This window comes from Fulmarus glacialis, unplaced genomic scaffold (genome assembly GCF_000690835.1).
Source record: "Fulmarus glacialis isolate BGI_N327 unplaced genomic scaffold, ASM69083v1 scaffold854, whole genome shotgun sequence".
Lineage (NCBI taxonomy): Eukaryota > Metazoa > Chordata > Aves > Procellariiformes > Procellariidae > Fulmarus > Fulmarus glacialis.
Genome location: NW_009209721.1, coordinates 21,710 through 39,057, shown reverse-complemented (window position 1 = coordinate 39,057; position 17,348 = coordinate 21,710). Strand labels below are relative to the sequence as shown.

Sequence of the window (17,348 nt, the reverse complement as noted above, 5' to 3'; positions counted from 1 at the left end):
ATCTGTCTTTCCTGACATTTTAACATTGCTGCCTGTACTCGTATCATTTTGCTTTATTGTTGTTCTCTTCATTAGCCTTTCATAATGCTTCATAAGGTAATACAGTTAGACAGCCCGAGAGCACAGTTCTGTACTAGGAGATGCACGTGAGCAAGTCTAAAATGCTCTTTTAAAGTGTCAGGCTGGTGACGATAGAAATTTAGGTCACCTGTTTAGCCACAGAATAATGAAAGCAGAAGTGCTTTCCTGCAGTTATAAGTAAACCCGGACTTCAAAAGACATATTCCTGAGGTAGGAGAGGAGTCCTAAGAAGTACAGTGACTGATGTTCAGTTATGTAAGTCTAGGTGTGTAGAGTCATTTTAGATTACCTGGGGTATCCCACCTAGCTCAAAGAAAAACACATGTAGATTTCATGTCATACCCGTCAGCCCCATATGGACATCTTGCATATTCTGAGGTGCCTAAAGACCAGCTTTAGACAAGTGAATCCCACCTCTAGTGATATCTACTTCATTCTGTTGTAATAAATGCTTGCCCCTCAGAACTGGGGCCAAAACCACAGTTTATTTCACATAGATCAGTGAAATTCTGTGAGATGATGTACCTAGTGAATACAGTTCTGGTAACTGTATGGCAGTTCTGGATACTGTGTACGGCAATATTATAAACTGATACATCCTATGTGGCACAATAAATGGGATTTCTGAGACAGCTGAATGTGAGAAACAACCACCAACGTTAATGAGGTTTATTTATTCCTTTCTTCTGATTGTCCTGATGAGCACACATGCAGTATGCTCCAGTGTTGTGCTACTCAGGGTAAAAAGCCCAGCTATATCTCAATTCCATGTTAGAACAAGAGTTGATTATGCACAATTCACCCATACACCCCTGTTTCCTTTGGAAGAGAGTGCAGGTAAGCGGGCAGGAGGGGAAGCACAGTGTTTCCCAAAAGGCCACTTGGACTCGACAACTTGGGGACCAATACAGCAGGGCACACTGCTGAGTGTGTCTACCCTGTTATTCAAATATGACTGGTTTATTTGGAACTATGGAAATTAATGTCTTTTTCAACTGCTGGCAATTTGGGAAGGATTTGAACCATCAGTAAGAAAACAAAATCTGTCTGCATCCCATTAACAACCTCCCCAAAAAACCAACAAGTTTTTGTAAAACTTCCTTTATTTGGTTCTCTATTGTCTCTATTGTCTCTATTATCTCTATTGAAAGATGCTACTTATTCACTTACCTGTTCTGATTGTACTGTACATTCTGTGTCAGATCAACATTCAGCATAATGAAATCATGCACATGGCAGCAGGAGAATGGTTCCTTGATCTCAGCACTGTTTGTTTTACTGGACCATTTCCTCATCCCAGTTAAGGCATAGTGAGTGACATTGGGAGTTGCTTCAATATGTTGCAGAATTTGCTTCAAGGAAACATTCCTTTCAGTCCACGTATAGTCACTACAATAATCACAAAAATGTGTTAATTTTAAAGTATATAGAGAATATTCAGAATCTTGTACAGCGGAAGAGCAATTCTTAACAGTCAAAAGTAGTTACGAGTATCAAGTAGATAACTTCAGTGTTGTTTACTTTACTGCAACTTTTTGTCTCTCTAATCAAAACTTAAAGTTAACTAGTGCTTATGTGGTGGGGACTGGTATGACAGATCTGAAATTTAGTCTGGATCTTTCAAAATATTCACTCAGATATGTAAACTTTTAAAGTTACCTGGATAATGTTCCAAATTACTCTGGGAGGGTTGCTGACTTTGTGCCATAACTTAAGTGCAAAGTATAAGATCCTCCTACCCCACCCCTAGAGTCCATAAATCTCAGTTTTCACTGAGTTTAGTTCTCTTTGAAGGTTTGCTGTAAATCCTGCATAGCACCGTTCTGGGAATAGATAAAAATATCTAGTACAAACAATGTTCTAAAGTAATGAAAACAAAAATACTTGTTTGGGGATTTGGGGAGCTAATAAAGGAGCCATACAGACTGGGACTGACAAAAGAGCCAGAGGAAATCAGTTGCACAATTTGCACAGAAACGTCTGTTAACTTCTTTAGAAAAATCCTGTTAAAAATGTACATGTGAATGCCCATGCTTGCCCAATGTATCAGAGATTGTTTACAGTCTGAAATCCACAGTCCAAGTAACTCTAGTTTGAACTGGAGTCAAGCTATACAGCAAAGGCTGCAGGCACTTAAATCCTCAGGGGACAGGAATGAAAAACAGGCACTAAACTATGTGCTATGCAAAGGCAGATATCTAAGGAAAAGACTTCTCTTGTTAGGCAAATTTTATTCTCTGCTTGTACAAGGTAAAAGTTGTAGTATATCAAATGTAATTTCAGAACTGATATGCAGTGAAACGTTAAAAGAGATCAGCTGAAAAAGCATATATTACTCTATTTACCTTTTCCTGTCTCCTGAACAATCAACTTCTACTGCATTCCACATAACACAGGAGTCATCTGAAATGACAATGAAAGGCCAAATATCCTGAGGTTTTATCCCCAGCTCCTCCTGCCGATTTCGTTCAAGCTCCAAGTTATGATAAGACAACTCTTTTATCAGGAAGTGTGCAGCACCTGAAACCAAGGACATAAGCCATCAGATTAAATGTAGGGGCAGAAAATGTTTGCTTTTAACTTGGAAGCCTTTTGAAGTGTTGTGGTTTAACCTGGCAGACAGCCAAACACCACATAGCAGCTCGCTCACTCCTCCCCCCCTCCCCCTCCCCAGTAGGTCGGGCAGAGAATCGGAAGGGTAAGAATGAGAAAGCTCGTGGGTTGAAATAAAGACAGTTTAATAGAACAGAAAAGGAAGGGATGATAATAATGATAATAATAATGATAATGATGATGACGATGATAATAATAATAATAATAATGATGATAGAATATATAAAATGAGTGATGCACAACGCAATTGCTCACCACCCATGCTGACCGATAACCAAGTAGTGATCGCTACTTGCGGGAACATGCCTACCATTCACATACTGAGCATGATGTCACATGGTATGGAAAACCCCGCTGGCCACCTGGGCCAGCTGTCCCAGCTATGCTCCCTCCCAGCCTCTTGTGCACTTGGCAGAGCATGGAAGCTGAATGTCCTTGACTAGCAGGGTATTTAGCAACAACTGAAACATCAGTGTGTTATCAACATTCTTCGTATACTAAATCCAAAACACAGCACTAGGAAGATATTTAACTCTATCCCAGCCGAAACCAGGACATGAAGTTAATACTTCTGCAGACCAGGGCATGAATCACTCTGAAGATTTTAACACCCTAACACTCCCCAGAGCCAACTTACTTTGTCACTTGCCAAACAAATGACTTATAGGACCCCACTGGGAAGCACACAAAATGAAGCTTGACTTCTGTGGTAAAGATTTGCTAGTGTCTTAAGGGTTTTGCAACTGATTCTTTCAACCTGAGAGATATTTGGCTCCACTAGCATCTGTTAGCGCAAACGTCTAGAGATGTTGATTGACTAACTGAATAACACGGGAACAATTTCCCTTGATGATCTACTTTGAATGTTTGTCACTACTGCTGTCTATAAGTTGTTCCAGCAATAAAAGCGAGGTGCTGATTATTTTACAGATATTATATTAGCAGAACGTACCTAAGAGATGTACCTAATCAGTGCATCACTGCCTATGCAAATAGCACATAACTTATTTCCACAAGGAAACAGAGTAGGTAACTCCATCTGAGTTAACACCCTCAGCTCCCTTTAAAATCAATAGAGAAGAGTAAGTATTTCTGGGGTGCAATTCATCTAGCTTGTTTTAGGTGACCTGGATTAAGTGAATTGCATCTTCGACTGTGACACATTGTCTTTAAAGAGAATCCAGATCACCAGATCAGGTATGCTAGCTACAACGTGTGTGTCTACATTTCACTGTTGAGTAACAACACCTCAAGGGCCCAAGTCCTCTGTCCACATTTGTTAGAACTTTTTGTTATACTTACCTACTCCGGCACTGTTGAAAATGCTTGGAAGAACAAGCATGATGTGGTTGGGCCAATACTTCTTATATATGGCCATTTCGTATTCCTTGACAACTAAAACATGCAAATGACTGGCTCCATCCATTGCATGATATAAATTGAAAAGTCCATGTTCATGACGACCAGTGGTGGGAGTAAAAGTGGGGCTTTTTATGTAATCTTCACTCTGTAAATAAAAAGAAGTGTGAGTTTCTGTATTAAGCTGGAGGATGTTTAAACAAAGAGAACCAGATCCTTCAGAAGAATAAATCAGATTCACTGACACTGGACAAACTGCTACATTTTAAATCAGCTTAATAGGAAAATAAGTGACTTTTACAAGAGTTGGGAAGAAGAAAACTCTATCACTTTAGCTTATTTGACTGGTGAGAGTGTGGTGGACTGGATAGGACTGCTAACGTTGACCTGCCAAGTGCACAGGGACCTTGAGGCTAGATCTGGAAAAGGATTTAGGTCCATATGACATAAGATGGTAAGAAACACCTTACTCCAAAACTGCAGTACACCCCTTCTGACTGGCTATTACTCAATCCTGAATGCATTGAAACTCACTAGGTGCTTCCAAGTTTGATAGTACAGTTTCTGAATGCCCTGTTTCTACAGACATCCAGGACTGTTCCAGTCTGGGCAACTGATTTTAGCCTGGTTCCTACTAAGGTCATTAAGGTCCCAGAATGAAAGTGTGCTTCTTCACAGAGACTCTCCAAAGCCCTCACAATTAAGCACTCAAGATTTAAAACTGCCAAAGCACAAAATGGTGGATTTGATGCCAGTGGAGTTCACAAAAGGGAATTTAAAGTGGATCAAGAAAAATATTTTATAATGGTTTAATAATCTATGTTTATATCCCACAGCACTTTTCAAGCTTGCAGCAAGATTGCAGGCACCATTTCTGAGCAAGTGAACAGAAAAAGAAGCAAAGGAAAAATAAATGGTTTTGGTAAAGCCTCAAAGCGGGTCAGTGGCAGAAGCAGGAAAAGAATCCACAAGGACCCAGGGCGCAGTTCTGACTGCGTAGCCAAGCACAAGTTTACTGGGTGAGGAAGAGCAGGGGGTTTCATCCTCACATTGCACAGTTGCTGCTGTGTTGCTGCCTGGGTTCTCCCATTTCAAACTTGAACCGGACATAAAAGCCCGAACTGGAGGGTGGTACTGATTGGTTATTGTTTATTGGAAACAGCCTATTTTCTCCACGATAAAAGTACTACTGCTAACTATCGTTCCACAAATTGCTTCAATACTCCAAGCAGTGTGGCCTGAACAAGGCACAGCTTCATCTTAGACATGGATTTTAGGAGTTACTGTAAAGGCTAACATCAGAGTTTGCATAGCCTGTTAGATGGATGACCTTACAGTGTTTTCTACAAGCGTGACATGTGATTCTTTGGACAGTCTTGAAGCCATGACAAAGATTCTTTGAAAGCCTTATTTTTATATGAAAGCAACTGAGCATATATGCAGGATAAGACAGGGTAATCCACTGCCTTCCTCTACAGTAAAAAACTGCTTCCTCTTAGTAACTGTATGGTAAACAAAACGACGTCTCTGAGACTCATTGCTGAAACCATTCTCACTTTAACATTTTAAACCCATAACCAAAGACCTTTTCCCCCAAATAAGAGTGTTTATACCAAAGGATCAACCCTGATAATGAGCAAAAGAAACAGCTTATTGGTGCCTTGACAGTTTTGCTTCATGTCTCCCTTTCTGGGAGAAAATACAAGCTTAGTATCAGGACATCTTCAATATCTCTTGACAGCAGGACCAGAAGTGTAAAGAATCCTAATTCAACAAATTTTAAAATTGGTGGTGTCTCCTCCCATATATGGCCATAAATATAATTATCCATCTACCTTATCTGTGACTAGTGGTAGCCTCATGCTTTCCAATTGTCTTCCTGGTTGGCTAAAGACAAAATGATGCTCCTTTGACTTTGGAATGATAAAATGCAGCTGGATCTCTTCTCCCAGCATAGAATAGGAAAAGGCAAATGCATGCAGAGTGGACTCATAAAGCTGAGTATGGGAAAAAATAGGATAATTCCAGTGGTTAGAGTCAAACTACAAGGTCTCAGTGTAGTTAATACACATTTATAACATTACCAAACAGACTACAGTCACTTACTGTATTGCATTAGATTTTACTTCATGATCACTAGGTGTTAAGCAATGCCCCCTAGGCTAGAGCATACACTAAAAAAAAAAAATTAAACTGTTCCCTCTTTTGAAACCATTGTTTCAGCTTCGTCTTGCAGATGGTACCAGTACTTATAGGCCACTCTTGGCTTTCAGAAATATTGACACATAAAAACCAGTATTTGCATTGCTATTACCTTCTTCCTCACATTCTAATAGGCAGGAAATTGCCTGAGTAATAACAGTCTGTATGCCACATATAGACTACTCTATGCTGGACTACTTCTGTATCAGAATTAGCGTCTTTTGCAGTTAGTCAGGTGAAAATGTAAGCAAGTCCCAGTGGGAAACGTTTACTGGGAAAGTAGTTTTAACTGGTAGTATACATGTAGAATTCAGATTACAGAACTGAATAAGCTAGTGTAAATGAGGCAAGGATCAGTCCTCTGACATCCCCAAACGTGCAGTCTGGTCAAGGCAGGCAAACCTCAAGAAATAACAAAATCTGTAAATCAGCTGGTTTTAACACATACATACAACTTCTAAGCCAATTCAAATACAGTGAATGTACACAAAACTGTGTTTGGGTTCTGTCTGCTTCAGTTTCTGCTCTGCAGAGTAATATCTGGAAATCTTTACCTGGTACCTGGGATTGAAACCCATATACTGATGACACTGTTCACAGTGATGGTAGGTGTTATATGCTGCATACTTGGACAATCTCATCCTAGTTGTTTGACGGCGTGTATACATATCGTCCTGTCTCCTGCTCGTTGATCTGTCTATTAAAAAAAGAAACAACTTAAATGTAACATATATTCAAGGCCAGAATGTATTCCCGTGTGACAAACTGTTTCTGTCACTGTAGTTAGCTTCTAGGAACAATGGCAGGATTAAACACATGCAAAACAAGCTATGAATTGATTCTAAGCATAGTATTTTTACAAATTGTTATGTACAGCAAAGAGGACTATAAAGAAGTATCTCCAAATTCATAATTATAATAATTCTATACAGATTTCACATAAGGTTGAGGTGTAAGCAAAGCCAGATTATTAAAATTATTGTTGCTGTTGTTACTATCAGTTGAATGCTTACAAAAGTAATAAATAGTAAAAAAGAGTCTTATGACAGACATTTGCAGTCCTGTGACGGACATCACAGATTATGTGAAATGAACTTGGCAAATTTAGTGATGTTGCTCTTCACTGAATATCCACATTTCAAAAAAAGGTCTTCTTTGTGGGAGGCTGAAGGAAGATGAGATGTAATTTCTGCTGAAAAGGACTTCTGGCCAAACCTTTCACTCAGATTTTCAGCATCAGATCAGGTTGTTCAAGGTTGTTCCTTGTCCTGTCAAGTTTTGAAAATCATTAGGAGTGGAGTTTCCACAGTCTCTCTGGGCAACCTGCTCCATGGTTTGACCACTTTTATTCTGGAAATATTTTTCATATTATCTAATTGTAATTTCCCAAGTTGCATCTTGTGTCTGTTGTCTCTTGTCCTTATGCTGTGTGCCTATAATAGTTTGAGTCTATAAGTTCCCATTACGAAGTTGAAGACAGCAATCAGATGCCTCTGCTAGACTTCTCCAGACTGAACAAACCCAATTCTCTTCAATTTTCTATGTACATCATGCGCTTCAAGCCTCTACCCATCTTGGTGGCTACCCACTAGACTCACTTCTATATGTCAATGTCTTTCTTGTACTCAGAAGCCAAAAACTTGACAGAATACTCCAGATGTGGTCTTATAGGTGCCATGCACAGAAGAGTAATCACTTCCTTTGACCTGCTTGCTAGATTTTTAGTAAGCCATTAAGCCAATGGAGAACTGGTGACTCATGTTCAAATTGTCTACCAGGATCATCAGGTCACCTTCCTCAAAGTTGCTGTCTATACAGCTGATCCCAAGCTTGTACAGCTGCAAAAAATTTTCCCATCTGAAGTGCAAGATCTTACATTTACCTTTGCTGAACCTTTGCAGGTTCCTGTTTCTGAGGTTCCTTCCTGGAGGTTCCATTTCTCCAGCCTGTCAAGGTCTTTCTGAATGGCAATGCTACGTTCCTGCATATTGACTGCTCCCCCAATTTGGTATCATCCATGAACTTGCTGACGTTGCATTCTGTCCCTTTGACCAGGTTATTAATGGCAATCTTAAACAGCATTTGCCTCACTATCAGTCTCTGAGTATTGCCATGCATACCCAGCTGTCAGTCAGATTTGTGCCACTCATCACATTTTGAGTTCAGCAGTCCAGCCAATTTCCCACCCACTTTACAATCCACCTATCCAAACCATCTCTCTCCAGTTTTGGCTATATGGATATCATAGAAGACAGTGACAAAAGCCTTGCTGAAGTCAAGATAAACCCACTGCTCTTCCTTTGTCCGTAGTGCCAGTCATCTCATCATAAAATGCAATCATGTTTACCAATCACGATTTGCCTATGATGGATGCATTCTAGCTGCTCCCTATCACTTTCCTGTCCTTCATGGTTCTGGACATGGCTTACGAGAGAATTGGTTCCATAATTGTTTTGAGGACTGAGGGTAGGCTGACTAGGCTGTAATTGCTTTGATCCTCCTTCTATCCTGTAGAGGAACAGCATGGCATTTCCCTTTTTCCAACCATCAGGAACCTCCACCAATTGTCGTTACCTTTTAAAAATGATAGACAGTAGCCTCGCAATGGTGTTGGCCAGCTCCCTCAGCATGCTTGGATACATCCTACCCAGTCCCATGGGCTTGTGTATGTCCAGCTGACTAATCAGAGGACTAATTCACATCTCAATACTCCAGGAATCTAGATCTGGACATATGCATCTCACGCTTTCCAAACCTAAACCAAAACCTAAAAAATAAACCTATAAACACTTTTAAGTACATAAATAACTTTACCCACATAAGTCACTTCGTCACTACAGAGCAGGACAATGCTACTACATAAAAACATTCAAATACACAAACTTATTGTGGAATCAGAGCTTTTTAAATGAAAGACTACCTGTATAATATTCCACAAAACATTTATAAGGCTCATACTCTGGCAAACTTCAAATCTTTTTTCACCATTACTTAGTCAAGTGCAATTCTGATAATTTCACTCTGTTTAAAAGTTTAACAGGATTCTCATGTTACAAACAAATAAATACATATATGTGTACCAATCTAGATTTTTCAAATTCTAACCTTCACTGTTTATAGTCTGAAGCTTTGAACAAATCAGACTTGCATCTTCATATTTCGGGTCATGGATAGTGTAGTCAAAAGGCGTCTTCTTAAACATCTCCAAATCTGGCCACATATCTCCAGGCTGATGATAGTATTGATCAGATTCTTCTTTTATGTCTATGATATTATTGAAAAATAAGAATTCATGTAATTACAATTTTTAAAGCTCTTTATATTGTTATACATGGTTTTACTATGCCTATTATTCCTGCATCATTTTTTCTTTCATCATTCTGAGGAAGCAATATTATTACGCACCAAGAGGTGCATCTTTGAACAAATGTACCTCATGCCTTAATGCAATTCTGGCTTTTAAACCTTTGTTATCAATTTAAGACGTCTGTAATCTTACTGGAGCAGTTGGTGGGATGATGATGAAAACAATGTCAAGGGTCTGGTAAGGCTGATCTACCTGCATCCAGGCACTTGGAAGTTTGTGAACTCAATTGAGGAAAGATATGTTATTCTCACTGAGGAAAAGAAGCCCTTTCAAAGCTTCAGAAATTGCAGTATTAAGTACAGTGCAGAGTTAAAGTCAAATGCCCCTTCTAGTGATAAGACCAGAGTAATCAAAGATAATTCACCCTAGGGTAAGAGAAAAATGGTATTGGTATAATGTGCAGGGAAATCATGCCTTTTTCTGAAACATGTTAACTGACATAAAAACCCAGATGAACACAAGTCCTTACAAAATATTTTTCTACCTTTGTCAAAAGCATGAAAGATCTGACAAGAGTAAAATGGACAGTAGTAAGGAGTTCAGTTTGGGGGTCAGCTGTAAGCTGCTGTAAAGAGCCATAACTCCGTGTCTGTGAGTATAGATAAATGATTATTTACAACAGGTGAGACCCTGCCTTTTGGCACCCAAAGTAAATATGAAACTCAGGTGGAATTAGTCAGATGGTGAAATTATCTGCATGACCTGACTGTGAGTTACCCCTAAAATCCTGCCTAAAATACAAAGCATTGCTTGCACAAACCTCTCCCCTAGCAGACTGGTCTTTTCCACAGATTTCGCCAAAAACCTTGGGGGATAGCTGCCTCTTTCTCAAGCACAGCTCAGTGTGGAGGAAGACTCCTGGGTACTGCCCCAAAAAGCCCTCAGAGACAAGAGCTGAGGCACAGTCCCACAGTAAAATGCCCGAACAGATTCCAGCCAGGGTCTGACGGAGGCAGCTAGCACCATCTGAGACTCTCCTCGGCTGACTGCAGGCATGCTTTTATGCAGAATTAGACATATCCCATAAAATATCACCCATATTTTTCTATGTAATCCAGCCCTTAATTACAGAAATACATCTGGAAACACAGGGGAGTAATACACTGTAAATAAAGGAAGTTTGGACTAAAATTAGCTATTAGAGAGCAGGAACTGTTTTCCTCCCTCATGTAGTCTTATGTACTTAGAAAATATGACATTGGCTCCTCATGGTATAAATCTGCCAGAATTTCACTGATTCTTTTTATATATTTTACCATGAAAGTTCATTCCAATTCTAAACTCAAAAACAATGGCTGGATATAATTTAATATACATAAATGCTGTTGATTACTTCCCAAGAAAAACAGAGGTATGTGGTTTTCTTACTGAGAGGAAAACTAAGCTCTAAATGATGAGTAAAATAAGAAAATATTCTTAAGTATCAGTTGAAGATGACACAAAAATGTTCTTAAAATAGTTCAATAATGTAAATTAATTGCAAAGGTGAACAGCATAGACTATACAGACAACTACTTTTCAATGTAACATAACAATTTTCTACAGTCTCTAGAAGCAAATATTTTTATATCAAGAACTTACTAATGTTGATTTCTTCCTCATCATAAACATCCACTTCTGTCAGTCTAATCAGCATTCGGGACAAAATACTGAGGAACTGCAGATAGGCACCTGTTTTCCCTATCTGTAAATATATAAATTAGAAAATACAAAAGTAAACTTCCATTTTTCAACATGTTACTTTTCCACATATCTGGAAATTGCAGCCGCAGTGAAACTGAATATTAATATTCAGTGCTTGCATATTCCTTGGTATTTGTATACTCCTTGGCATAAATGAAATGCTTAAATGCTCAACAGTTTTGTTCTGTCTATGCAGGAAGCTAGTTTGGAAAATGCATTTTATATCACAGGTCTAAATACAGGCCCACAAACACGAATTTTCTCTCCTGATATTATAGTTTCTACATAGGCAATGAACTTTTAAAAATCCATACAGTGTTCCAAAAAACCTCCTCAGACTACAAGATAACTAAAGAATTACCTCGACCCTTTCATATTTGTATAATTTACCATCTGAAGTGTATTGAAGTGTAGTGACTATCCTGAAGAGCAAAGTGGCATGCATCCATAGAACTTGTGCAGGTCACTTCCACTCCTAGAGGACATGGTATATGTAGCAATGTGTTCCACCTCTTGTGAGGAAAATGTATTATTTCCTTTCCACTGTTTTAAAATCACCTTTTAAAAGTCCATTTTAAAATTATCCTAAGTTTATAAATTTCTCCTTTCTTTTTTACCCCACCAACATACATTTTCTCTTCATTACGCCAAATAGTCTTGCTGCCCTCTTATAGTTTTTTCAGCTGAAAGATATAAGCCACAGCCAATGATTTACTCAATGGATTGTTCTGTGTCTTTTACATAAAGTTTGCTGATGATAACATCAAGTAAATAACGCCATATCTAAGCAGACAGCTTTACAAGCCATTACACTTGAACAGGAAGCCATACATAATGTGTTCCAATGAGAAAAAAGAGACCAGCAAGCTCATGTCACTCTGACAGGAGAATGAATACGCCGTGATTTCTTGTGTGTGTGTATAGTTCAGCCTCAGGATGGCACTGACGTCCAGTTGACAACTTTAGACTAATGTCACACCTGTACAGGGGAGGTTAACATGTAGATCAGTTATGACATATTCTGCTGCAACTGTCTGATTTCACAAAATGGTATCAGATTTTGGACTAAGTCTATATTACTACTGAATTGAAAACCCAGCTTCACTGCCATTACTGCCAGGACATGTCAGAAGCATAGGGTGTTGAATTACTAAATATAGTATTGAATTTACTATTTTCCATATATGTCAAGTGAAATTTTCATTTTCTCTCAACATTTGAGAAAGTGAGGCTTTGAAGCTGAAGCAAGAGTAGGTAAACACTTGTCTTGGTCAAAGTTCAGTATCTGTTGTTCTTAATAAATCAGACTATATTTTAAAAGGTTGCTTGCCAAGGGTGGAAAAGGCTACCGTTATCCCTGTTGAGGGTCAAATAAGCCTTTCAGGTACACATGGTAGACCATGTGTTAGCACACAACTCTCTGTTATCCAGGAGTAACACAGAAAAAAAGTGACTTAGAATAGAGGAAATGATAGCATGGACCATAGTCAGCCCATGGGCCAGATGTTTCTAACTCCCAGTCTGGGTTTTTATGTAAAATCCACTGAGACTAATGAGAATCTTTCTATTGACCCTGGAACAAGGTTCTAAACTTGGCTGCAATGGCTATTGATTGGTGAGCTAAAGAAAAACATCTTATCTTCCCACATCTGAGGCAAACCTGATAATAATTTGTTCTAGAAGAAAATACTTTAAATGTTTTCTCTCAAGTCTGAGATTACCTTAATATGCCCTTATGAACATATTCTTTTAAAGCGCCTCTGATCATCATTTCATTAAACACAGCGAGGCCTGGCAGATTAACAGTTCCCTGATTTCAAACAATGAGAGATCATTTGTCAAAAGTACACAATCTGTTCCCTTGATATCAGGTATCTATGTGAAAAACTAATTCCTAATCTGTTTGAAGTATGTACTTAGAATTGTCAACAGAACAAGAGGCTGAAAACCTTACTACTTCTTTTTGGCAACCATTTAAAACTTATTCTATCAAAATCATGTATTTTTCTTTCCCTGGGGGACCAGTCTTCACCAATGGTTTTCAACAATGTATCTGGGAGTGACTACACTACTACACATGGTACTTTGATGAAAGGTATAAGTTGTCAATTGACTCAAGTATAGACAAAGCTGTAGGGTCATGAGTCAAAAATGTTGGAAACCACAGGACTACAAGTGCTAGTCCCTAACCACCAAACTAAAGTATATGTACTTATAATATTCTATGCATCAATCTTACCCAATCTCATTATCTGTCACATAAAAAGCGTCCAATACAGTACTGTGAGCTTTATGAACTGTTAGATATTAGCATGTAAAATGCTGGTGGGGACTTGCAGGAATCTCTCCACGTTTTCAGAATGTTTCTCTGCCAGGGGAGAGATCAGGCTGAGCACACAGCAACATTCATATTTGGACTCGATTCACTTGAACATTCGCCTGCATTTGCTGCTGAAAAAATGAATTGGTGAAATAGAGAGCACCTTTTCCAGGTCATTTTAAGAAGAAGATTTTCAAAAAGAAAATGAGAAAAGAATGACTTCTCATTTACAATCAATGTTCACTCCAGAAGGGGAGAACCTTGAACAACTGAATTTGTAGCATGCCCAGATAGGTAAATGCACCTTTAAAATTAATTGTATTGTTTTCTATATGTACCATCTCTAGGCAAAATGGAACTGCACAGAGTGTCTGTCTTTGTTTGAAAATACTTAATAGTTGTCCATAAACAGAGCTTCCACATCTCTCCAAAGAGTCCTTTCCCCGTCTGTCACCACCCCTGTTTTCGATAGTTTGGGCATCGTAGGTACCTGCAAAGAGATCCTGCAAGCAGGATATGTACAACTTTGAAGCATAAAGCCCCATATTTGCCCATCCTCCATCTCCCAACTGCAACAAAATAGAAGATCTGCAAAGAAATTTTAGACAACTGGGTACATGATGGGCTGTAGCTTTAGACGCCTTTAGAGAAGCCTAGTACAATGCTGTGTTGATCCTAATTAGTGACTCTGGGCTTAAGCATGGTATAATATATTAACAGTGATGACAACTGGTAAGGAAGTACTCTGAGCAAGGTGTTTTTCTCCATATCCTGTCTTTACTCTGCATGTAAAAGCTGCAAACAGATTAAAAGAATGAAGGAACCTGGAACTGGGCTGCATTTTTACGATTCCTGAAACAAAATGTACATGAGGGGTGCTGCTGCTACAGACAGCTCTACTTCCCAGAAAGAGGTTCCTCAAACATGTGGCAGTGCCCAGTGCCTTAACAGGTCAGGCACTTGGGGGCCAATATTCCCAAATAAGGGAAGTATTACTCTAATTTGTTTCTATCTACCTGAGTTTGGAAGAATCAGACTCGGAAGAAGAAAATCCCAGAAGACTAAGAAGTAAAAATCTCAAACCTTGTGAAAACTTATGATAACTAAGGAATTTGGGGCCTGCGAAGATTTAGTATTTTGGTTTCTATTTTCATCCTTAGTGCAAGGGATGATTTGGCCCATAAAAAATATGTTTACCTGCAGCTCTTCGTTCATGAAGAGTGTAGCTGTAGCTGAGCAGGAGGAAGGAATATGAATTCAAATTCTTCCTGCAGAAAATTCAAGAGGTATGAAGGACTAGTTTTTGTGTCAAAGACATACACTACCTAAGAGGAGTGAAAAGCTCTCCAAAGATTTTGACCACCGAACTGTGCTTGCCATAGACATCAAGGATAAGCTGAAAACAAAATGTATGTCTAAGAATCTGAGAGAGATATTCCAGTCAAATTATGTGTGTGCCTCCACGCTTATTCATGGAAGTCACATGCAAAAGTGCTGTTGCAGCAGGTCTAACAGTAATTAGTTCCCTTTTTTAACTTGTTCCAGACACTGGATACCAGGATGACTAGACGTATTTTATTATTCTTACATGTTGCTATGAAGTATCATGTGATTTCAGTCTTCACATTTGCAGAAACATGGCAAAAGCGGAAATAATTCCATAAGGCTTTTCTATTTTAATTTGCAGGTGAGTTAGTTTAACATACCACGGCAGTGGTTTTCAACCTGTGGTCTGCGAACCAATGGCGATTCGTAGAAAACATGCTAATGGTCCACAGACATCTGGTCAAATGGTACTCATATAAGAAGGGGGTATTCTTTTTCCATATTTTATACTCTTCAACGATCACACGTTCTTCTACCGCATCATCAAAGGCTGTTTCCAGTTGCTACATTCTTCTAAAACACAGCTAACAATAGATATATTAAATATTTCCCTAATATTTTTCTTACATAAGCTGAATGTTATATAAGCCCATTGTAGTAAGATTTTAATAGGAGTACAGGAAAACCAAATAATATGGGCAGCAGTTTTCTTCCTTAGAAAGTGTCTTAAGACATGCTTGCTTCATTCCCTGGATGTGGTGCCACAGGACTGAGCTGTGCTCACGAGCAGCTTCCACGCGTAAGGAAAATGCTAGTTCTAAGTTGTAATATCCAGTTAAAAAACAAAGGTACGAAACCTTGATCTGCAGTTTGGGGAACTTTAAGATGAATGTTTCTAAGAAAAATATTTTAGTGAATTCAGGCTTCCTTACAGGCATTTTCTTGGGTGCACAAGGGACTAGATTTCTAGCCATAGATATGATACATGTTGTTCATGGTGGTGCATATTTATTCATACTCACTAACCAGTGGCTTAACTTTGATGATGTGAGCTAACTTACAGATTAATATATACATCTATTCTATACCTATCCAGCTTTGGTTGTATTTCCTAAAACCTCTTTAAAAATAATGCATGTATTGCCTTCTAATGTACGTAAGTGTCCTTGGAAAAATACATCAAGCCTTCTAGCAAAACATGTTGACCAGTACAGAAGGTAAAATGACTCCGTGAGAGAAGGGTGAGTGTACCTTATTACTAATTACCCTGACAGTCAGAATTATAATTTTGGTTCACTAATGTGCCTAGTTTTCTTCCTGTGTTGATTTCGTATTTTTCATTTTAACCAACAAATAGCTTCCTGATTTGAATTTTAGTAAAGTAATTGCTGCCTGTTAAAGAAAACAACTACTTCCTAATTTTTGAGAGTACTCTGGCAGTCTTATACTTTGGCTGAGATGTTATTAACACTCAGATAGGTGCTGTCTAATAATTGTTTTTATTTCTGCCTATATCTCTTCATGCATTAAGTCCATGTAAAATGTTAATATTATCAAACACACATGTGAGTAAAACCTATTTCAGGAAGCAAAATTATTTCTTCCCAAAAAGAGAAGGGTAATTCTAATTTCTGTATATTTTATTGTAAATATTCCCTAGAAGAAACACTGTATTGCTATACCTTAAACCAATAAACAATCAACATACTTTAACAGCTCTTTGTTTCGTTTACAGGAGTTTTTAGTACTTTGGGAGGTTAAAACAGTAAAGGAAGCAAAGCTGCTGTCTTTTTCCACATACTGAAATGAATATATACTCCTAAATTTTGATACTTAGGAAGAAGACATGATACTCCTAATTTGATGTGTGTGAATTTGTTATGTGGGAAACAGGTATGTTTTCTGTGGGAAACAGGTATGTATTCAGAAAGAACTAAGGAATATAAAATGAATAAACATGTGAAGAGTGTCCTTTAGGAACTGATCCAACTGTACGACCAATGCAAGACCTAGGAAATAACCTGCATTGTGGAGACAGCTGGAGAAGAGATGGAGTTTCAAGTAAAAGAAGTGATATCAAGGCTGAAATTCACTGCTGTACAGAGGGTCAACAGGAGTCCTATTCAATATTTGAAAAAAAAAAGGTTTGATAGTGAAAAGTGGTGAATACCATACCCTGGAATGGAGCCAATGAATAAATAAGCTGCCTGTTTAATTATAATTAGTTAAATGGCAAGTTCCAAGTGTGTGAAGCATCAAAACGTTCTCACAGGTGTGTAGTATGCTCTCAGAGGTCTCTGAATGACTCTTCTGAGAATCACAGATTTACACTTGCGACCCATAACCAAATGAATACCAAAGAAATATTTACTTATCGGCTAATCTGGATATTAGGGT

At 38.4% G+C, this 17,348-nt stretch overlaps 1 protein-coding gene across 1 annotated transcript in view; it reads right to left on the bottom strand.

Moving 5' to 3' along the window:
- Positions 1-17,348, bottom strand: part of GREB1 (growth regulation by estrogen in breast cancer 1) — a gene marked incomplete at its 5' end in the record, with an annotated part of 44,115 nt that overhangs the window by 5,860 nt on the left and 20,907 nt on the right. Inside the window, 7 exons of the mRNA XM_009576906.1 lie at positions 1,252-1,470; positions 2,427-2,601; positions 3,997-4,201; positions 5,889-6,050; positions 6,810-6,952; positions 9,361-9,519; positions 11,204-11,306. Coding sequence (XP_009575201.1) covers positions 1,252-1,470; positions 2,427-2,601; positions 3,997-4,201; positions 5,889-6,050; positions 6,810-6,952; positions 9,361-9,519; positions 11,204-11,306 — 1,166 coding nt within the window. The remainder of the gene's footprint in view (positions 1-1,251; positions 1,471-2,426; positions 2,602-3,996; positions 4,202-5,888; positions 6,051-6,809; positions 6,953-9,360; positions 9,520-11,203; positions 11,307-17,348) is intronic.